At 32.7% G+C, this 25,066-nt stretch overlaps 1 protein-coding gene and 1 long non-coding RNA gene across 3 annotated transcripts in view; one reads left to right on the forward strand and one right to left on the reverse strand.

Annotated features, from left to right (window-relative positions):
* The window catches only part of LOC136035213 (protein crumbs-like), a 225,149-nt gene that overhangs the window by 98,535 nt on the left and 101,548 nt on the right, over positions 1 to 25,066 (forward strand). For both annotated transcript variants that reach the window (XM_065716825.1, XM_065716826.1), the window contains exons 9-13: positions 2,185 to 2,323; positions 6,278 to 6,494; positions 12,203 to 12,322; positions 16,719 to 16,906; positions 20,499 to 20,659. In XM_065716825.1, coding sequence (XP_065572897.1) covers positions 2,185 to 2,323; positions 6,278 to 6,494; positions 12,203 to 12,322; positions 16,719 to 16,906; positions 20,499 to 20,659 — 825 coding nt within the window. The remainder of the gene's footprint in view (positions 1 to 2,184; positions 2,324 to 6,277; positions 6,495 to 12,202; positions 12,323 to 16,718; positions 16,907 to 20,498; positions 20,660 to 25,066) is intronic.
* On the reverse strand, positions 4,731 to 9,146 carry LOC136035217 (uncharacterized). Its single transcript, XR_010619363.1, has 2 exons — positions 9,066 to 9,146; positions 4,731 to 5,037 (listed from the first exon to the last, which is right to left on the reverse strand). It is a non-coding gene; the product is annotated as an uncharacterized LOC136035217 (long non-coding RNA).

Consider the following 25,066-nt stretch of genomic DNA (forward strand, 5'->3'; position numbering starts at 1 on the left):
GATAAAAGCTGATTTTTCCCAAAATGAAAGTAAAAGGTAGTATTAAACTTTTAAAACCAGAAATTATTCTGTTCATGAGGGGGATGTCTCCTCTTTAACCCCCTAATCTGTACGCGAAAGTTTTGCCTTTTCTCCGTATAACAAAACAAGTACATATATAAATGCTTTCAGCGTACCGCTATAAAACTTTGCTTTAATTTTATTGTCGCTCTTTACTTTCATTTGAAAGACCATGTTTTCTGTTTAGTATTTTGTATTGACTATGTGCATCTTTAGGAGCAAATGCCCTACCGTTCGGCATTACAACCTCTGAATTTGAGAAGTTTTAATGTATTGTTTTTGATAATTCAAAATCGTTTGGCTATCGCAAAATTTTCACTTGATGACTTTTTGTGGTTTTGCGCCATAAAATAGTAAAGAAGGCCAATTTGGTATGACCCAGTTTTTAGTACTCATAAAAGGCACTAGAACTTCCAATTTCCTTTCGAATAATTCTTCTCTCGATATCCCAGAATCATTGGTTTTGTACGATGAAAAAAAATTAAACTCACATCCTTCTCGAAAAAACAACAAAATTTGTATATTTTGTTTTTTACAGATAGGGGCTTAAAACCCCTCTTATAGGGTTCTCTGTTATGCTGAATTTGTTGGTGTAGTTTCATCAAAATCACTCGCCTTTTCGGGGATGATTCCCTCTTATTTGAAAATTAGCCAAATTTTCTCAGCGTCGTAGCTTTTGTGGGTAACTTTAAACTTAATGAGTTTTACATTTAAAGAACCACCATAAAAATCCCATTCTCTTTATGTATATGTTATTATAAAACTCATTTTTAGAGTTTTAGTTACTATTAGCATGAGTCACTCTTTGCTATCATTTCCTTGGCAGGAAATGTTCGATCGTAGTGTAATAAAATAAATACAAGGCCGATTTCTGGCAAAAATTTTTGAAATTAGAGTATGTTGTTGACTTCCATTGTGAAAACGAAGGGTCTCTCACTATGGTTCAATGGTTCCAATGAAGCACAGAAAATCGGCGAAGAAAAAAAAAATCATTACTACAGAATCATGTGGCCGGGGTGCTACTGGCATGTTGAGAATGACTGACTTCCATTGTGAAAACGAAGGGTATCTCACTATGGTTCAATGGTTCCAATGAAGCACAGAAAATCGGCGAAAAAAAAAAATCATTACTACAGAATCATTTGGCCGGGGTGCTACTGGCACGTTGAGAAAGGGGTAATATTTTATTAGCTGGTTGTTGCAACCATGGTATGTTTTACTATTGCCTTGGCCAGGAGAATTCAAAAGGTTACATGTTCCACATTACACATTTTACCGGGTAGAAAAAACGAAGATAAATAGTTTGGGTTTCTCAAATTTTTGTTTGATGAACAGTTCTTTGTTAAAGGGAGGTTCATTTATAGCTTGTAATATAAGAATAATTATTATAGAATTAATACGTAATATAAAAGCAATAATATGATCACGCTTGAATCGGTAGCTGCAAAATAACTTAATAAACAACGAACTATATACCATAGTAACCAAAAATTTAAGAACATACTTTGAAAAAAAATTCTACTGAGAAAAAATTCATTGAACGTTCTGGAATGTCGATTGTCTTAACGTTTATATCTGCCGTAAATTTTTTTTTGCGAAAACGAATTCTCGAGAAATAAAAAAAAAACATGAAAGGTGCGCCATTAGAATCACCATGGTCATAAACCTTAAACCAATGGTTTTCAGCCTTTATCCTGTAAAACAAGAAACATTACTTTTTTGTATGGGTAGCAGCGGCATGTCTTCTTTTGCTCTTTATTAATCGTCTTCTTCTTCTTTTAATTATCATGGTGATGCTTTCGCAGAAACTCAACCAGAACCGAATCCCGGGATCTGCATCGACTGGCTACAGCTGAGATTAGACTCTGGATGACCAAAGAACGATCAGTTTTACTGCGCCACCAAAGGACTTCTTCTAGTAAAAATAAGGCGATTTATAAATATCTATTCGGCAAAGTGTCACAACATCTTTGGAATTGCTGCAACCCTGTTGTAGAGACCCTGCAGCCCTGTTATAGAGATTCTGCAGCCCTGTTATAGAGATCCTGCAGCCCTGATTTTTCTTGAAGTATGATAAGCCCTTGTAATAAAATTTTCAGATAATTTATTTCCTTTACTTTTCAGGTATGAAGGTCGGAACTGTGACGTCGATGTTAATGAATGTGAAGCTAATGTTTGCATGAATGGTGGCACTTGTCATAACTACTATGGTGGATTTTCATGTCAATGTCCGAACGGCTTTTATGGTCCTACCTGTGAAAATGTAAGTCCAGTTCTGGTTTAAGGTCAAGTAAATATTGGCCACAGATTGTATTATTTTTGGAAGTGGAGACAGTTTCGATGCCAAGTGAGCTAAGTCCAGTGCGAAAACGATTTATATTCTGACTTTTTTAAAATTAAAAACACTGGAAAAGAGGTTTTAAGCCCCTATCTTGAAAAACAAGAAAAAGTGCTTTTTTTGATGGGTAGCAGTGACAAGTCTGTTTTTTTTTGTTCTTTAAGTAATTTTCTTCTTGTTTGAATTACGATGGAAACTCTACCTATGAAAATGTAAGCTCAGCTGGTTTAAGGTCAAGTAAATTCAGGTTATATTATTAATTAACATGAAGACAGTTTTGAATTAATTAACATGAAGACAGGTTATATTATTAATTAACATGAAGACAGTTTTGGTGCCACAATGAGCTTAGTTTAGTGTGGAAGCAATTTTACGTTCTGATTCTGTCGGATTTCAGTTGCGGGATTTCACTCACGCAATTCAAAAAGGATCTAATTGTGCCCCTGTTAAAAAAAAATCTACGAATTTGTGGTGGATCAATGTAGAATTGCTTAACGCCTTTGTGGCAACAATTTAGGAACCCACAATGGTTGAATCAACATTGGTTAAGGCATAACCGAACAAATAATTATTACCAGTGAAAAAATTCAGTTTAGATTCGACAAACACTTTCGGTATATACCCTTGTAATAGAATTCTCGCATAATGCACCAAAATTTTGGAGGAAGAGTTGAACAAGTCCTCATTCAGGGAGAAAACGAGATATTTTCTAATTTGACATAAAAATAGGCTAAGTTTGGATTCGATGTCAAAAAGCTGAATTTTGATTCGGCGCAAATTCCTGCTAAATCTTCATATTTTTGAAAAAAAAGTGGTTTCTTAGTCAAAATGTAATGAAAACAATGTCTTAGGACATCAGCAATACTACATCTCTACCCGCATCTCGAATATGCTTGTGCAGTTTGGCACCCTGGTATCTCATGCGAAGAATCGGAAAAAATTGAATCAATCCAAAAAGAGCCTTGCGAATAATTTCAAAGAAGGGATGGTGCACTACTCTCTACTCCTCGGAAATTCTTGAGCGCAGGAGGGTTTCGTTGCGCCTCCTTTTTTCAAAAAATGCAATAATAAAGCCTCGACGGCAAGTATTTTCCTCAAACGTCACTCCCCATCCCGATTACGGCCGCCACGAGGTTGTTCTGAGCCCATCCTTATTTTGTCCTCCCTTCACTGCGTTACTTCCAGATATGAAAAAAAATTTCCCCTTCATCACAGAAAAAATTAATAAAATATCGTACTATCTTCTTAATTCTTCTTCTTTTTTTATGGGCTGATGATATTTCGTCCCTTTTTTGTATTTATTTGCTTCTTTTGTCCCCCTTTTTTAATGTCCCTTTAAAAAAAAATTCTTAATTGTATTTGTTTAAGTTTAGTTTAGTTTGACCAGTTTTTATCTTTTTAATTTTTTAATTGACTTTTTGCAGTCAAATTATTGACTCACAAATGATTATCAATTCGCATTTTAACTACATGACATTATAAAATTTATGTAATGTAATTTTGTATTTTATAGTAATAAATTCAATTCTACTCTGTTGAAAAAATAAAAATTAACAAGGAATTAATTATAGGAACAAAGCTGCATGATGGTGTTGAATCATGCAAAAACAAGTTTTCACATAGGGCTGATCACCAGGAGCTGTTCGAGGACAGGTCCTTGGAAAATATACCTTACTATTTGAAATAATTTGACATTTTCCTAAAATTTCATCTTATGCATCGATAATCTTCTTCCAATGGAAACTATTCGGTCCCCTAAAGTGTTGATATTTTACATGCGTGGATATTTATATCCTTTTCACTTTTATGCATCTACTCGCTCTACATTTTATCCCATCGCAGAGATCCCCATGACACCCTCTTTTCACATCGCGATACACAGGTTTTCACATTGAAGAGATGCGTCAAAAACTTCTTTAACTGAAAACTCTACTGTCCCCTGAAGTTTGGTCATTTTGCACTCGTAAATAGTTTTATCCTCTTCACTTTTATACCTCTACTGGCTCTACATTTTATTCCATTGAGGAAACCCCCAAGACCTATTTTACTCCATGGAAAATGTGTTGAGAGACGCATTAAAAATTTGCACAAATTCTGATATTTGCTAAAAAATTGTTTGGTATTAGAAACATTCCGTCATTAAAACACTCTACCTCCCTCCCCCCGTCCTGCTACAATTTTTGAAGCCCTCATAAATGATTATATTCGGTTAATATTTTGACCTTAATCAACACCTATTCTGGCAAAATAAGCTTTTCTCAAACCTTTCCCCACCACCCGTAGAATTTTTTCAGGCTTCCCATAATCTCTGGAATCGTAATTTAACAACAGAAACTTATTCATAATTTATTCCAAAGACATTATTAATGGTGGAACTAAGAATATAAAAAAAAAGAAATTGGTCAAATGGTACTTTTTTTCTGATTTAGAAAAAATTACCTCTGAGACCTAAATTGTGCACACATTTTGAGAAAAAAAAACCCAAACTTCTAAAAAAGAAGAAAAACATTTAAGAAATCGATGACTTCGGGTTAGAAAATGGTCGTACTGCCGAAAAAAGGACAAGCCAAAGACAGAAAAACAGTCATCATCTCCAGAATTTTAATTAGCTCCTTATTGTTGCATTCAAACTATCTGACCTGAAAATATATAAGGAAAATAATTGTTATGCTAATACATTTAGTTTCTGCCGAGAGCGAGTTTAAGTTTTCAATGGTTCAATTGATTATTTTTTTCCTTTTGAGATTAGTCAAACAGTTTGTGGTAACGAACCTTTGAAGTAAGGAGTGACTCGGTCTAATAGCAATTGAACCCTAAAAAAAATTTTCCCAACAACTAACATATAAAAAATGACTTTTTATAATGATTCCAAATATATAAAATTCATTAAGTTTCATGCTTACTATTAAAAGGTACGAGCCTGAAAAAAAAATACGACAGATATTCGAAGAAGGGGGAAACATCCCCTAACATTTAAGTGATCTTAATGAAAATCACACCCTGAGATTTAGCATATCAGAGAAACCTGCTGTAAATTTTAAGCTCCTACTTAAAAAAAAAATGCAGAATTTTGAATTTTTTGCCAGAAGAAAGATCACAAATGCGTTTTTTTTCCCACAGGCGTGATCGTATTAAACAATATTCCTATATGATGTTTAGAGGGCTCATCCAAACGGAAATTCTAATGCCCTTTGTATGTGGCCAGAAGCGATTAGATTTGGGTAAGATGTGAAAAAAAATTATGGTATCTATTACGTATTATTCTCTATATGACGTCATGAAATCCTGTGACTGTTATGACTCAGCGACTGTGTCACTGAAAAGTTATGTATTTTTATCATTTTATAGCGACAAAGATTCTCCCCCAACGAGGACCAAGTTTCTTTCAACTCAAAATTCTAATAGCTAGTCCGTTTAATAGTAGTAAAATTCGAAGCAATAGTCGCAAAATATTTTCCTAAAGACACAACAAAGACTCAAAATGAGTTCAGTTTATTTTTTTATGATCGAAACTGAATAGAAAAATAAAAATGAGTGTGAAAACAATTTTGCATAAAGAACTTTGCTATAAAGGAGCTTTATAAAGCTCCATTAAAGGAGCTTTATAAACCGTTAGATATGTCAATTACGTCATTACGACCTACTAAGAGCTTGTCGGACTAAACGCACATACAAATTTATACTCTCTTGTGATCAACGGAAATCAACTGACTCTCATTGTACAAAGAGACGTATTGGTTTAATAGACTGCACCTTTTATATAGTGTCACTTGACTGTTTAGAGATTCGCTGGAAGTTACGGACACTTACCAATAAAGTAATCTGTTTGATATCTACGATTCTTACGTCATTTTACAAAATAATTTTTTCTTCTTCCAGTGGGTAGAAAAAGTCTGTGAATCTCAACCATGCTTAAATGGAGGTTTGTGCAGAAACCATAATACGCATTATACATGCCAGTGTTTGCCAGGCTATGATGGGCCGCGGTGTGAGGTAGAACTCAACGCTTGTGAAAATATCACCTGTCCTGTTAACTCAGCTTGCAAATCCCTTGGAGTCTCAGACTTCACTTGTGAATGTCTACCAGGATTTACAGGTAAGGTACTTTTACCAGCAGACTACTGTTGTAACTTGTGGTGAAGTGGACCCAACGGTATCGAAACTCAGGTCTCAAAGGTCCTTTGCCACCAGACTTCAGTTGGCTGAGCTTGCAGAGTCATACCACTTACCCCCACCCCAAGCCCAGGACTTGGGTCCTGGAAACACTAGAATTAGAACTAAATCCTGAAAGACTTAGGATTGCAATGCCAGTGTGCTATCCACTCGGCCAGCTTGGCTACAGATTACTTTTTGTAAAATTGAAAAATAAACTTTGTCAAAAAGCAAAATTTTTCTTGAATTCACGCAGAAATTGTTTTTTCTAAAAATTTCGCTTTCCAACAAGAATTGTTGGTCCTTGACCCGATACCTCGTAGAAGCTATACATTACCTTACTACTTTCATGTTAAAAAGTAGGCTTGATTTCCTTTGGTTTGCAATTATGACGTATTTTCGTAAGGCTATCACATTATTGCTTAGTTCTGGAGAGGAAAATAGCCCAGCCTTGTAAAACCAGTCAACCAGTGCTTTGAGTTAACTAATACTGAGCGTTAAGCAGTCTGCTAAGACGAAAAAGTTTCTGGAGACAAATAACTCTGCCTTATAAAACCTGATTGGTTCTTTGTAAAACATACTCAGCCGGTAAAAAGAACGAAAAGATTTTGAGTTACAGCATTTTTACAGGTAAACTCTCTATTTCTCTAAGCATGAAACTTTCCTAAGGAAATGATTACCAGACATTGCTACTACTTATAATTACCAGTGACATTTTAACCTTTAGATTTTTTTGTTGACGATCACGTTAGAGTATTTTCATGCTTCGTCTCTGGTTTTACCACAAAACATTGAACTCAAAAATTGACTTCATTTATTGAATATTAAATATCCCGCAAGTTTAAAGAGCGTGACAACGTCAGTTGAAAAATAAATCCATTACAATATGAGATAAAACCACGAAATATATATCTGGGATTGTTAGCTTTTCAGTCAAATTGCGAAGTGCCATGAAACGGATTTTTTTGTATCTATTTGTCTTTTACCATTTTAGTGTAATAATTGGGATTTAATATGATATTAGAAGCTTAATATATTGTAAATAAATGATTTTGCCACGGAACTTTGTACTCAAAATTAACTTCATTTATTTTGCATTAGATATTCCGTAAGTATAAAGCCATGAAATAATGAGATAAAACCAATATATATATATATATATATATATATATATATATATATATATATATATATATATATATATATATATATATATATATATATATATATATATATATATATATACTTATTAATTTGTAACCTACATACAGTGAAAAATGATGAAGCAAAAAAAAATAAATTCACGACACAAAAAAAATAATTACAATAGTATCAAACAGCATAGGAAAATCTGACGAGACAGTGGTGAGGGCTCAGGCTCAAGGACACTTCAGAAATATTGACGGTTACTTAGAGTACACACAATATCAGTAGTACCAAACCGAGTGATTACGTTTCTATTCTGGTAAGAAGGTGGCAAATAATGTAGAAACCTGCAATGTCGGAAGTAATAAATATGGATTTGATTGGTCGTAGAAAGTCGGATAAAATTTCGCTAGACAGTACCTGTTGTAACGATCCTGATTTGCCATAACTTACCTAACTTAACTTACCATACATACCATACCTATACTTACCATACTTACCTACATATACCTGCCATTAAATGCCTACCTAACCTACCATAACCTATCTTTAATTTATCTCTAATAGCAGATACAGTTTTCCACCGCAGATATGAAACTCATTCGCATACCCAAATCCCGAGCCACCCGAGACTACGAACAGGAGGAATAACAAAAAAAAGGCAGCTTAACCGGGTCTAATAAAAAAAGGTAAAGGATACGGCATTAGACTTTACAGTCCCTACCGGCGGTGCTGATCTCCGTTTCTTGGCCCTTCAACCAGGAAGTGCAATAGGGGGCTGGGGGCCAACCATCCTGTCCTTTCGCACACCCTTCCTGTATACCTTCCCCAGATTTCTCCAGGTACCCATTTAGAGCTGGGTCGACTCTGGCTAAGCTTACAGAGTCATGCCACTGACCCCGTCCCTAACTGAACAACTGGGTACACTTGGATTCGAACCCGCGTCCTCTCAGACAAAGGATCCTGAATCCAGCGCACCAATCCACTCGGCCAGGACGAGTGGATTGGCCTAACCTAATCCGCCGGGCCTAATGATATTCATATTTAGCAATATTTAGGGATAAACCGATTTTTTCGAAGGAAGAACGCACCTTCGGTGCTAAACCAACTTTTGATCGACTAATATGTAGTAGATCATCGGTATATCCAAGGTAAGATGCCTCAGAAAAACCCAAGAAAACAGGCAGAGGGTATCTCTGAAAGAACATTACATATACAAGCACTGAAAATATACGGAGGAAGCATCCCTCCCAGTCTAACTCCACGTCAAACTGGTATATTTCTAAAATCTGATCGTTTGATTTAATCTTACATAAGAATTGAGATTCGGCAGCGTTAAAACTAAAACAATAGAGGAGTTGACCCTAACCTCATATAATGAATAAAGACCTTGTGACTGAAGAGCACTCTCAAACGCTTTAGAGACATCAGGTGCACATGTATGCACAACTTGTCCCTTGATACTAGCTTCTCTTAAAACAACTGAAAGGAGCAATGCGCATTTTGGCAGCCAATACGTTTTTTAAACGCAGAATCATTAGAATAATAATTGACTATATCAATAATGCGATGTAATAAAATATAACTCAAATAACTGATATTAAACGTGACAGTTATAGGCTTATACGAAAGACCAATTAAGATGTTTACCCCCCTTAAAACTGGAGTTGTGGACAGGGGCGTATCCAGAACTTTTTCGGGGGAAGGGGGGTACAAACTTAGACAAAAAAACGCATAAAAAATTATCTATATTCCTTTTTGTTACGTTTTTTACGACTTGGACAAACATTTGGGGGTTAGGTGCTTCAAACCCCTTAACCCCCCCTGGATCTTGGTTGTGGGGCTCTTTGCTCTTCAATTAAATTAAGAGCCATACTATGAATTTGTTTGGCGTTATTCGTTTCTTGCCATTTTACTCTAATGATTGGGATGCAATATAATATTAGGAACTTAGAATATTGTAGATAAATTATTTCGCCACGAAGCATTGAACTCAATAAGTGACTTCATCTATTGAATATTATAGGTCCCGGAAATTTAAAGTTCGTGACAACTTCAATGAAAAAAAAAAAAATCAAAACAGGAGAATGACGGTATCAGACAGAACCACTAAATTTATTCCTGAAATTATTTGAGGAGATGCCCACTTTCACAAATCAGATAAACCAGGTGTCACTTCGTAAACGTGGCGGAAGTGTGTCAGACGCGGTGAAAACTGCACCCAAATTGGTGGAAACTGTAACAAGCGCTGCAAAACTGAGTGGCATACTTGGTGTTCTGAGATATACTCCAAGTGGCGGAAAGTTGGTGCCCCCTGGGATTGTTAACATTTCAGCTGGATCGAAATTCCCCATAAAGTGGGATAAATACCGCTTTACTGTTTCTTAGGATATTAGTATAATAATTGACTAGGTATATCTGTCTTTGATTCAGCATTATTTTGTAACTGAAGCTGGTACATTTAGCACAGCAAACGTTGGAGGTTGCAGCCGAAACTAGGTTAGGACAGTAGGAAATCGAGGGGAGAGTCAACTTCCTGCCTCTGTTATAACCTATATTATTTATTATTGTTTAAAATATATTGCTCAATATCATATACTTAATATTATATTATTATCTAATATTATATAAGTATATATATAATATTATATATATATAAATATATATATATATATATATATGTATATAATATTATATATATATATATATATATATATATATATATATATATATATATATATATATATATATATATATATATATATATATATATATATATATATATATATATATATATATATATATATATATATATATATATATATATATATATATATATATATATATATAGCCGAAACTAGGTCAGGACAGTAGGAAATCGAGGGGAGAGTCAACTTCCTGCCTCTGTTATAACCTATATTATATTGTTTAAAATATATTGCTCAATATAATATACTTAATATTATATTATTATCTAATATTATATAAGTATATATATAATATTATATATATATATATATATATATATATATATATATATATATATATATATATATATATATATATATATATATATATATATATATATATATATATATATATATATATAAATATATATATATATATATATATATATATATATATATATATATATATATATATATATATATATATATATATATATATATATATATATATATATATATATATATATATATATATATATATATATATATATATATATATATATATATATATATATATATGTATAAATATATATATATATATATATATATATATATATATATATATATATATATATATATATATATATATATATATATATATATATATATATATATATATATATATATATATATATATATATATATACATATATATATATATATATATCTATATTACTCAATTTTTACTTACATTTATATAAATCTGTAAAGCAAAAATAACAAAAAAAAAAATATGTAATCAAGGTAGTCAAATATCTAATATCCTTGAATGGTTCAGAAGCCACTCATCGGATGTGTTCTTTAGAATTATTATTAGATAATTATTATGTAATTTTGAATTATTATTCTAGTTGAAGTTCCTTGAAGTAAGAATGTTAGGACTGTTTTAAAAAGATTTTAATTTTAATTATCGTATTTTAATATGTTTCTTTTTTATTTTCATTTGTTTTGCTGAGGACAGTTTTTGGACATAGGGTCGAAATATTTATTGCGCGTTAAGGTTCCACTGTCTTAAGATAAAATTCCCTGTTGTTTCTACTTGCTGTTTGTATTTACATTAGATCTCTCATTTAACATTAGTCTTTTATTGAACAATTGTCAATAATTTTTTAAAAATAATTCTCATCTACCACCTCTACGTTCGTTCTAAATTGGCTACACTGCTTTACATATGGTCCATAGGAATATAATCTTGTTTCTGATTGGCGAGTAATTTTTAGCTGACCAACAATTGAAAATTTTCTATACTCTATAACGTAAGCTAGTTAACGAAAGTGGTAATGTGAAATCAGTTTATCCCTCTCAATGGGATGAGTCAAAATTAATATAAAACAGCACTTTAACAGCACTTATTAATATAAATTTTATTAATATAAAATAGCACTTAAACATCGCTTACTAATATAAAACAGCGCTTTAATGCCCTTTTGACTTTTGTTTTGTTGACAAAAAGGAGGAACAACATTGTGTTCCAGGTCGATTAGATGTTTTTTCAGACGTAGAGACTTTTTCCCTGCGCACCTTTAGGGAAAACTTCTTTCAGATTCATGCTTTATCAGTGTCACAAGACACTTCTGTGCGGCAACTCTTAGATTGTCTTTTCAAATGATGACCTTGTGCACACTTGTAATTATATTTCTTTTTTTACTTTTTCCTATTTTTCTTTTTATTTATAATTATATTCTAGCCAAATAGGTGGAACGCTTTATCCTTTACTGATTGGTCCAATTATCTTGCTTTTCATATTTTCTTCTTTCAGGGATTGCCCCAAGTTGCACTGAAATAGACGAGTGTGACATGTTGAGACCGTGTAAAAATGGTGGATCGTGCAGTGACCTCACAAATGGATTTATTTGTGTCTGTCCTAAAGGCTACGATGGTATGTTTTACGACTTATTGAGCAACATTCCCAAGTTTCTGCATTTTAAATCTTCAAATTCTTGTTTTATATAGGTTCACACAGGAGGGAAATCCCTTGTGATACTATATTACAAGAATACTCCCTTAAAAGTGGAAAAATCAAGGCTAAAAATGAATTAATTCGTTGTTTCAGAACTTTGTGAACTCTTATGAACTATCCTCTCACTGGCACCAAGTTTATTTCTTTCCCTTCAATAACTATATAAATATACCACCTACACTTACTGCTGCTACTACTACTAGCAACCCACAGCAGCACCAAACTGCCATAGGCAAACAGAGCTTCGTACGCTCTTCTTCCTCGTCGATCTATTCAGAACTTCAACCCCTCCCATGAGGTTATAACTTGCTTTGAATCCTTTAATGAGCCCTATTTTCAAATGATGGATCGTGCAGTACCTTCACCAATGAATTTTTTCAGCAACTTACTTTTTGGAACTTTTTCAGCAACTTACAAATTCATAAGCTTCTGCACTTAAATCTTAAAGTTCTTATTTTATATTGGTATGCTTTCACACAGGCTTAGATAGGCTGTAATGCCTCAGTAAAAGTGGAAATATTATGGTCTAAAAATACATTGAATTCGTTGTTATTGAATTTTTAGGAACTACTCTCCTCTCAGTGGCATCAAGCTAATTTCTTTTCATTCAATAACTATATTTATATACCACCTACATTTACTACTTCTACAAGTACCAAATCGCCACAACCAAAAGAGCTGCGCACACTCCTTCCAACTCGATTTATTAACTTCACTCTTTAACCCCTCCCATGAGGTTACAGTCTCCTTTAAATCATATCTATGACTTCTCCCAAACCAGTTTGAGGAGAACCTGGTTTTCGTTTGGCTCAAGATGAATGGCTGGAAGGGTGAATTTTTGGCAGTCTGTCATCCTTCATCTGTGAAACACGGCATAGTTATCATCTTGGCATTTTCCCTTATATTTCTAAATAGGGGGATCAAACCCCACTTTTCGTGCAGCTTCTTGGTGAATATATAGTAAGCAAGACCGTATCCAGGATTTTTGTTTGGGGAGAGGGGGATGAGGGTAAAACATACTTTTAAAAACGCATCAAAAAATTGTTAAATGTATTTCTGTTACGTTTTTACGATTCGGACAAACATTAGTTTGTTTTTGTTGGTGAGGGGGGTCAAACCCCCTAACTCCTTCCATCCTGGATATGAACTTGACAGTAAGTCAAACGAGCACCTTAAGACGATGTTTTAGTCAATTACTCTAAAAAACATTTAACAAATCTTCCTCAGCCTTTTAAAGTTCCCTCCTTTCAGGACCATACTTGACCACTGTCATTACTATGGCTTTTAACATTCTAATCTTATTTCTGAAGGATAACGACTATTTTAATTGAAAATACGAAAAAAGTCGGACAGAAGTTATTTGACTTAGAATTGGACGACCCTAGCTTAAATTTGATTAATTTAGACCAACCAATTACAGGGTAGCTTCCTTTAAGCCAGTTACAATGATACATATGTCACAGTGATATGTAAACTTATTTTTAGTCGTCAAAATGGTGAAGAAACGTCCAACAGAATCTCCCCTCTCTATACACCCCTGAATGCGACATGGTATCAGTGTTATTTCAGAATATTTCAAAATGTTGACGCCACAATGTCAAAAACCAAATGTCACAATGCCACTGTTCTAAGCCTTTGTACAGTCTGCATATCTTCTGCATATCTTAGACTACAATCTCTTAGGAGTACTCTTTTGGGATACTCTTTGGATACTAGTCAGTAGTATAGAAGTAATTGGGGTCGATTGCTCTTTCCCTGTTCTACTGAAGCTCTACTAGCTTCACCGAAGTGAATACCCATTTATCCTTGGGCTAGAAGACATATTAGACCCCTATTTTTTACCATTGAACAATGTTAGGAGACCTGAAGATGACCTTGAAACTAAACAATATTCTTTTGATTTGTTTCTTTAACTGTGATTATATGCACATGGGCATGTAGATTGTTCGTACATATGCAGAGGTTGCTGCACATACATAAAAATGAAGGAACTGGTTAATTTTTTTTTTTAATCTTCAGCCAATCCTCAGTCCTCAGAGGTTGCTGCAGATACATCAAAATGAAGGAACTGGTTAATTTTTTTTTTTAATCTTCAGCCAGTCTTCAGCCAGAATATAGTCATATCAGTTATTAAATGAAATTTATTATTAACAAATTAGAACAATCTCCGTTCTAATTTGTTAATAATAAATATATCTTTATTGACAATAGACATTTATGCACAAATTGAATCTTCAGGTTCAACCAGAAACAACTGGTTGAACATGAAACAAACATTGTATGAATAATCTCCAATCACTTTCCTTAAGTTCACTGTATGAACTACCAAAAATAACGGATAATAAGACTAATAATAAGAGATAATAATAAAAATTATTATAATATATGAATGTTATTATAATTTATTTATGAAAAAATATATAAAGCAGTTTTTTATGTTATTTAATATATAACATAATATTTGAAAAATTATATAATATAGTTTTTACACATCACATAGTATAAAAGTTATGTGACATTGACCTTGAGCAAAGTACAACTTTATTGGTTGTAATTTGTATCTAACTTGTTTTTCCATAAATAGTGGTATTTTAGGTCAGATTGACGGATGAGAGTCACTACTATGAATATTGATACACCTATTAACAGGTTTCAACACATTTTCAAAAAGTTTTGCCTCTTCTTTTCGTGCGGTTTCCGCTACCATATTATTTGCAATCGTATTTTGTTATCCATAATATTCTATATTTACTACTTTTAAATACGGATTTTACTGTATCAGTAAGTTAATACTCGACAATTACTTGTACTTCTATATTCACTCTATTCTGTATCCTGTATCTCTCTTCTGTATTCACTCTATTCTGTATTCTGTATCTCTCTTCTGTATTCACTCTATTCTGTATCTCTCTTCTGTATTCACTCTATTCTGTATCTCTCTTCTGTATTCTGTATCTATCTTCTGTATTCACCCTATTCTGTATTCTGTATCTCTCTTCTGTATTCACTCTATTCTGTATTCTGTATCTCTCTTCTGTATTCACTCTGTTCTGTATTCTGTATCTCTCTTATGTATTCACTCTATTCTGTATTCTGTATCTCTCTTCGGTATTCACTCTATCCTGTATTATATATCTCTCTTCTGCATCCACTCTATTCTGTATTTCTCTTCTGTATTCACTCTATTCTGTATCTCTCTTCTGTATTCACTCTATTCTGTATCTCTCTTCTGTATTCTGTATCTATATTCTGTATTCACCCTATTCTGTATTCTGTATCTCTCTTCTGTATTCACTCTATTCTGTATTCTATATCTCTCTTCTGTATTCACTCTATTCTGTATTCTGTATCTCTCTTCTGTATTCACTCTATTCTGTATCTCTCTTCTGTATTCACTCTATTCTGTATTTCTCTTCTGTATTCACTCTATTCTGTATCTCTCTTCTGTATTCACTCTGTTCTGTATTCTGTATCTCTCTTCTGTATTCTGTATCTATATTCTGTATTCACCCTATTCTGTATTCTGTATCTCTCTTCTGTATTCACTCTATTCTGTATTCTGTATCTCTCTTCTGTATTCTGTATCTCTCTTATGTATTCACTATATTCTGTATTCTGTATCTCTCTTCTGTACTCACTCTGCATTTATCTTAGCCATTACGTAGTATGGCTGTAACAATCCGAGTCGCGACTGTAACAATGCAGGGTGTAACACATCTGTTTCAAAAAGAAAATAAGAAATTATCTCCTACGCTGGTGGAAATGATAGTACGTGTTGCTGAATATGGGGTAAATCGCTTATTTCCTCTTTAGTTCCTTCATTTTCGTAATCTGAGATAAAATATAATTGATAAGGGTCTCTAACATCCAGCCAATCATTAATCTGAAAACAATTACGTAGTGCAAGACAGCAACTAGCTGTTCTTTGGATTTTTTTTTTGCAATCAGTTGACTTTTAGTTACACACGAGAGATTTACATTTGTGCCTGAAGTATATAGGCAAGCGAATACAACTTATTATAGACGCTGCATAAGTTCGATAAGTTCGATTAAAGGGGGGGGGGCGAATTTTATACGTAGTTTGGCGAGCATACCCTGTTTCGTCTCAGAGTGGGGAATGGAATTAAAACCTCTGGGGGTTTTAATAGGAGGAGGGGTAAGTTTACTTGAACTTTTTTATTTGGGGGAAATGGGCAAACTATTTTTCCTGGTCTTCACAAAATAGCATACTTCACCATTTTTCTTTCTTTTTTATGCCTGTTATTGCACAGGGTTTTTAGGCAAATATAATATAAAATGTTTACTTATTATTTAGGTGAAAGGTGTGAAATAGACGTGAATGAGTGTGAACTCAATCTTTGTCGCAATGGTGCTGAATGTGTTGATGGTCCCGGCAATTTCACCTGTGTCTGTCAACCGGGTTTTGGAGGGGACCTCTGTGATACAAATATAGATGAATGCAGCTCAAGTCCTTGTCTTCACGCTATTACGTGCCAGGACCAGGTAGATAAAACATCTTTTTATCTCTTGTGCCTTTTATAGTTCGGAACTTTTCCGCTTACCGTTGGAGAAAGTTCTCTAACCAAGCTCACTTTTTTCGCGTTTCTTCGGTGTAAGCATTCCCGCATAAGGTAACAGGCGAAAAGCAAACAAAAACAACAAATAAAGACGCATCCGTGATCTTTCTTCTGGCAAAAAAAATGTAAATTCCACATTTTCTGTATGGCAGCATGAAACTTCTGCAGTAGGATTCTCTGATACGCTGAATCTGTTGGTGTGATTATATAATCTCATAAGGAGAACCCTTTGGTAGCTGATTGGGGATATTTGGGGGACTTTAGGGGATATTGGAAGGACACTTCTAGCTAAATGGTGCTGAAGTAGATACAGTGCCCAGGGACAAGTATAGATACCTCCTGACACTACCACTATTGCAATGTATGGTTTGGTCCAAATCATCCTAATCGATATTTTCAATGGTTTCAGATTTTATTGATTTTAGCGTGGTTTTACTAATGTACGAATTCCCGCGTACGACTTCACATATAAAATGTGAGATAATCAGATATCTCCCGAATAAGCCACCAGCAACTATTATCACGTCATTTTAGGCTACAATATTTTCATCTGCATAAAAAATATATACCATGAAACAGGGATTAAGAGAGCTGTTCATGAAATGGACCCTGGTACAAATCTCACTTTTTTCGGAGATTAGCTTGGGTTAGTTGCTTAGCCAGAGAATCTTCCCAAAAGTGCACTTAGTATTTTTCAGAGAAATTGCTGACATTTCCTTCAAATGGAAATTTACATCATGCGGTCAGCTCCTGAACCAAATACGTATTCTTGTTTTTCCTTGTAAGGCTTCAGCAGTAACTGTAAGTCACATCATTGTAAAATAAAAAATATTTTAAACATTTCTGGTTATATAAAAATTGTACATCATGAAATAGGGATTGACAGACCCTTTTACAAAAAAAGAGTATTTTGGAGCTAATTTCTGTCTTTTTCGGTGATTAGTTAGTTTTTGTTGTTTAGCCAAAGAATCTCCCAAAAAATATTTATTTTTTATTTTTAGAGTAATTACTGCTATTTGTTCGAATAAAATGCAGGCCATGCGGGGAACTAATCCTAATACATATCGCTTTTTCCCATTAAGACACCAGGAGTCTAATAAGTAACATAATTGCTGGCTAGAGTGTTTACACGATAACTAGCTAACTAGTATATTACGTACTAACACCCACACAGTGTTGACGCCATTGGGATTGCACACACCCTCGACTTATCGATTTTCATTTAATATCATATTTACCTGATATATATTTTTGTGTAGTTGACTTGTTGGGTTTTCACCAGCAACAATCTTTGTCCCCAAAATAAATTTTTATGCACGCGCCTGCCTATTATTAGAATGCAGTTACAATCTAGAATAAATAAAAGAATATTCTAGGCAATCTATTGCCTATCGAGTTAATTTAATTTTTAATCTTTAATGTTAATTTTAAATTTATTATGTAATTTTTTGATATTTAATTTAATATTTGTTTTAGTTTTTAATTTCAGTTTAATGAATTTAATAATTTAATCTAACATTTAGTTTGATTTAATATGAATTTCATGTCCTATCTAGAATAAATTTAAACATATTCCGCTTTTTTTGCAATAGATTGTAATTTTGTTTTTTTTATCAATTTTATGAAAATGTTTCATTTTGATGAAAATATATCATTTATTTATCACCAAATAAAATTATGAAATATTCTGCTATTAAATTATTTAGATTGAATTATAATATTAACATAATTAAATGCAAAATTAGTTTATCGTACTAAATTACACGTGGCAAGGGTGGGCTCGTATTATGATCTTATCTGAAAATACTTGTATGAAACATACTTGTATGTACAACCATTTGTGTGGCTTTTACTACATTTTACCAATACAATTAATGAATGAAATACCATATATAAATTTACAAATTAGTGATAAGCCATAGGAGAGTAAAACAATTTTCTGTAAATTCTCTAGAACAAGGGTTCTAAGAGCGTGACTACAATGGAAGCGTTCCATTTAAGACTAATTAAGAGAATACTTACGGAAGTTTGATACCATAGGGATCAAGCTATTTCATGTAACATAAGCTTTTTTAGTTTGTGTGACCAAACTATTTAGAATTGATTGACTGGTCTTACCCTAATTTGTAGAGCTTGCATAAGAGGTCCAAAATAAATTTAAGTTTTCTCGTTTTATGCCGGAGACACAAATATTCATTTTAATAAGACTTACACCATTAGAAAGTCTGAATTTTTTTTTATTCATTTTACCGAGCATGATTTTCCTTTTGAGGCTTAGGAAATTACAGTCCCTAAAAAATTTTAACATACCTGCTAGGAAACTGTTAAAAATCAACTCAAATAAAATATCCTTTGTGCAATTTGACAACTCTGGGAGTTCCCAATAGTGCTACTCACTTTGATTCAAAACCTTGGTTACACCGGGGACGTATGACTCTATTGTCTTTTCAATCAAATTCATACTTATATCAAAAATTCTGAATACTTCTTGATGGTAGCTTAAAGAGTTCTTAAATTAGACAAACGGTTAATTTGAACAATAAGAAACTTTTCTAAAAGTACGAACAAACTTGAGCGTGAAGAGTGAGGTGTTGAAGAGGGGGCAACCACCTTCACCTGCGCAATAATTTCTATTAGTTTTAAGTTTTAAAAGTTGCTCCTTACTTTCAGTTAAAAAAAACTTAGATAGCCTCGAAGACCACACTGCCTTTCCATGACGAAAGTAAAACAGTTCAAAGTAGGGATGAAACCTTTTAATTAACAGTGAATAGATATAAAAATTATTTAACTGGATATTTCGAACACATATACAGTGTTCATCATCAGCAGTAAAACTGCTGATTCATCATCAGCAGTGAGTTTTACTGCTGATGATGAACACTGTATATGTGTTCAAAATATCCAGTTAAATAATTTTTATATCTATTCACTGTCAATTAAAAGGTTTCATCCCTATTTGAACGGTTTTACTTTAGTTAAAAAAAACTAGTTTTGTTTATAACAGGGATCAAAACCTAATCTTTGCCTTTGGAGATTTTTGAAAACCCTTTGTCTTAGAGACGATCAGCCGGCACTGAGGCTCGAAAAATAATTTTAAGCTATTGAACCATTAACAGGCTAATTACTCGGAAAATATACAAAAAAAAAAAATGAAATTTCAACGGAAATTAGATCCGAAAAATGTCAATTTGTGGGCTTATATTCATATTTGAATCTTGGCAGAAAAAACAATCTTTGGCTAAGAACTAAAATCCTTACTTTAAGTCTTGAAGACAAAGAAAAACAAGCTGTGAATGATTTACCATACAAATTTGACTGATACATATAGGGGCTTGTTGCCTCTTAAAGCCCCCTAGAACCGATAAGACAGATCTTTCCTAGTTAACGAGCTAATTTCAACTGACAACACCTAATTTAAACAACTTTTTATTACATTTCCTTTGATTTCTGTTTAATTTTATTTATTTTGTTAAATTCATTTCATTTTATTCCATATTACAAATTTTATTTAATTTCAGATCAACGGATACAAATGCGAATGTGAACCCGGATGGGGAGGCATGAACTGCAATGAAGACATTGATGAATGCTTAGAAAGGCCCTGCTTAAACAATGGAACATGTATTAATACCGAGGCTAGTTTTATCTGTCAATGTCCCTTCGGAATAACTGGGGACAGGTAATTGAAACTTAAAATAATTAGAAATTAACAAATTTTTTTGTTCGGCAACGCTGCCTTTCCTTATTAAATAAATGGAAACTTTTACTCTTGATTATATTTATATTTCATTTAATTCTAAATCGAAATTGACACAAAGAAATCCTAGCATAACTAGTATCTTTATTATGGTTTTTGAAATTTCCTTTGAAATTTTACTGCACAGTACTAGATTGCGTGGTTCGATTTCTTAGAAGTAAGGTTTGGGCTTGAAATTGCAAAAGATGGTTGCAACTGCCAGCATCCCAGCGGACTTTTCTATCGTAAATTTCTTATTGAAGTAACTGGAGATTGGTACGTACAAAAAGGGAAAAAAAGACTTCAACTGCCTTTCTAAGACGAACAAATAAACGTTCGAATGGGGATATGTCTATTTATTAGATAGTACAACATGAACAAGTCTGGATATTTCGGTCACTGTACAGCGAACATCATCAGTATCCAATCGCTGTGATCAAAATATCTAGACTTTTATATTTGTTTTCACTGTCTAATAAATGGACTTATCCCCATTTGAATGTTTATTTTTTTATTTCTTTGATAGTACTCAGATTGCGTTAGTTGTTCTTTTTCTTGGAGAAAAGCTGTGTGTTTTCTTGACATTGGGTTGGAAAAAAAGTTCAGGATAATTCTTCAACCTCAACGAAAGTTTTTTTTATCTTTCAATTGTATTTTATTAATAACAATTTGTGTTTTAAATACAATTTTTCGTATTGTTCTTTTATGTCTGTATAATTGTACTAATGACTTTTCTCATTTTTATGATGCAAATAATTGTGAAAAGGAACTAAATAAATGGAAATTTTCTCAGGTTCTCTTGCCTTGAGACAGTAAAAAGTTTGTATTAAAATTCGTTTTCTTTCTAAAGTTATTTATAACATGCGTGCATACTTAGCTTTGAAACTTGTGTGATTCAAGCAATCTCTGTTAGAAAAGCAAGGGCATATTTAGGATTTTAAAGGGGGGGGACTGTTATCGGAGGTGGGGTTTGGGTTTGCGAAAAAACTTTACAAAACACATCAAAAATGTGTCCCAAAAAAAATTTTGGGATGGGAGGGGCCCCCCCTTGATACAGCCTTGTGGAGAAGGATGCTCGTTCTCTTTAAGCATCGATGAATTTGTTTCATTTCTAAATAGTGACGGAGACCCCATTGCCTTTCCATCATAAATGCAAACAATAAGTAGAAGCAACAGGGAATTTCTTCTTAAGGCAGTGGAACCTTAACCCTAAATGAATATTTCGACCCTATATCCAAGGGTCGTCCCCAGAAAAACAAATGAAATTTTGACAAATGTGACAGAAATAAGTCATGAATTAAAAATATAAATTTTCGAAGTGGACACAGTGGAAGTAATAGGACAATTACATTACAAAAGACTTGAAATCCTTTTTTCTAAAGGATTTTTTTTAATTCATTAACCCTAAATGAATATTTATATACATAGGACCATTATTTCGGAATTATTTTGGCTGTCAAGAGAGGCAGTCAATACACGAAAATAACTGTAAAAAACAAAACAAGTAGAAACAGCTTTTTTGGCAAGAAAAACAACTGAATTCCAAATCAATTCTAAAACGCTATTTAAAATTGACGAAGATCATAAAAGAATGAATTACTTGGAATGAAACATAATTACAACCAACAATTAGAAACAAAAAGGATTTTTTTTTTCTTAAGACAGTGGAACCTTAACCCTAAATGAATATTTCGACCCTAAATCCAAGGGCCGTCCTCAGAAAAACAAATGAAAATATAAAAGAAACTCACATTAAAATAGGATCATTAAAACTAAAATCTTTTTAAAATAGTTCTATAATCATTAACCAGGATTTTCAAGGTTTTAAGTTGTTTTACTGAAGACGGCTCTTGGATATGGGAAAATGTTCATTTAGGTTCCACTGTCATAAGAAAAAAGACGTCTTTTTTGTCTCTACTTGTTGTTTGTATTTATCTTTCATTCCAAGTAAATAATTGATCCCCCCACCTCTGAAATTTAACCCGACCCGTAAAAACGTAAAGTGTACAGAGTACCTATGTCATATCATTTCCGAGTATTTACTATATACTTACGTTCTTAGACCAGAGGGTTATTTCTCGGTCTTATTTCTGTGACTTTTGATCATTTTTAACTAATTTATTATAATTAAATTACTCTATTTAATTATTATTATTATTATTTAAAGGTAAACCAGGACAACTTCATATATTACTGCCGAACTTCATTAAATCATACGGCAGCTTCAGAGCTTCTTACTTAGACAACTGCATGTCGTGAAGACTTTATGAAGTTTTTCGCTTTTCTGAAAAATCGGGAAAAATGTAGATGCAAGCTTTTTGCTGTCTCCCAACAATGTACTACTATCTGGGCTAATGATAGAATCTAACTGTATGACTCTATTATGGCTTTAGAAGCTTATTAATGAGGCTGCACCCAAGTAATTGACATTTTTATACAAAGATATCAGACCATTGATCAGTTAAACAAAGAAGAATAGTGACTCCAGCTAATTTCTTTCAAGAAAGAATACTACTGCCATCTATCATTCCTTTGCACGATCAATAATTCTATCTTGAAAATATTACTGAGGTGAACTCATTCCAAATAAGTAAACCTTGTGCAACACCCTGTATGATAAATACCAAATATTACTGCCATCTATCATTCCTTTGCACGATCAATAATTCTATCTTGAAAATATTACTGAGGTGAACTCATTCCAAATAAGTAAACCTTGTGCAACACCCTGTATGATAAATACCAAATATTACTGCCATCTATCATTCCTTTGCACGATCAATAATTCTATCTTGAAAATATTACTGAGGTGAACTCATTCCAAATAAGTAAACCTTGTGCAACACCCTGTATGATAAATACCAAATATTATTATGAAAAAGGCTCTTAGATAAAAATAGCTACACATGAAATATGGAGAAACGGAGAACGAAGAATATAAAGAACCAAAATTATAATCAAACATACTAAACTTTGAAATCAAGCAGAAAAAAATGGAGCTAACATTTCAAAATTTATCGCTTTTGTACTATAAGTTGTCTTCATTTTCTCTGTATACTTCTTGTTTGCTTCTGTTACTGTCTGGTTACTTGATTTTTATATTATATGTATTTTTCTTATATGATTTTACACCACAGACTATTATATATATTGTATACATTATATATATATATATTATATATTTTTATATATTTTTTTATTATAACATTATTGTAATATATTATAATTTACTATAATATTATTATATTTTAATTTATAATAATATTATTATAATTTGTTATATTATTATAATGTTATAATATTTATTATAATATTATAATATATTTTATATATTATATAATATATTATATTATATGTATTTTTCTTAATATAGTTTTACACCCATATAATAAACCCTGTTTCTGTGTGTGTGTACACAAAGAGATCATAATACTGGACATGGATCGCTGAACATGTGATCGAAATATCCAGACTATTGTATTTCTTTTCACCGTCTAATAAATGGACTTATCCCCATTTGAACGTTTATTTGTGTATTATAATTAATTTTAAGATCTGTTGGGTAGTACTAGATTGCGTTGATTGTTCCTGTACGTGTGTACACCAAGAGACCATAACGCCCAATAATTGGCCGTTTATGACATCATAGTAAACAGAAAGTACCTAGAAAATAAACAGATAAAGGGAGCCACCTTTTTTTTACCTTTTTCGCTTTCGTAGCTTAAGGTGGGTCCTTTTTTCTGTTTGCTTTCTCTCTGTTTACCACTGTACTGCACCGTATTACTGACTCCATTGTAAACAGAAAGTACCTAGAAAATAAACAGATAAAGGGAGCCACCTTTTTTTTTACCTTTTCCGCTTTCGTACCTTAAGGTGGGTCCTTTTTTCTGTTTGCTTTCTCTCTGTTTACCACTGTACTGCACCGTATTACTGACTCCATTGTAAACAGAAAGTACCTAGAAAATAAACAGATAAAGGGAGCCACCTTTTTTTTTACCTTTTCAGCTTCTGTACCACAAGGTAGGTCCTTTTTTCTGTTTGCTTTCTGTCTATTTACCATCATATTACCTTTGGTACTATTTATATACTTAGTTTTTGCTATAATAATATGTATTGTTTTAAACATGATTTTGCTCCTTAGTAATTTGCTATTTTCCTGCGCCTGTATATGCAAAAAGACCATAATGCACATTATTGAGCCCCTAGTGACCCCAAATAAAATGTTCTATCGGAACTTATAAGAAATCCTTAATCAAAAACATCAAATGTGTGTCAGAGAACTACATTCACTACTTATAGATTCACATTATTGAATTCACTACTTTTTAATAACTTGGAACAAATTATTAT

This window comes from Artemia franciscana, chromosome 14, assembly GCF_032884065.1.
Source record: "Artemia franciscana chromosome 14, ASM3288406v1, whole genome shotgun sequence".
In the NCBI taxonomy this organism is placed as follows: domain Eukaryota; kingdom Metazoa; phylum Arthropoda; class Branchiopoda; order Anostraca; family Artemiidae; genus Artemia; species Artemia franciscana.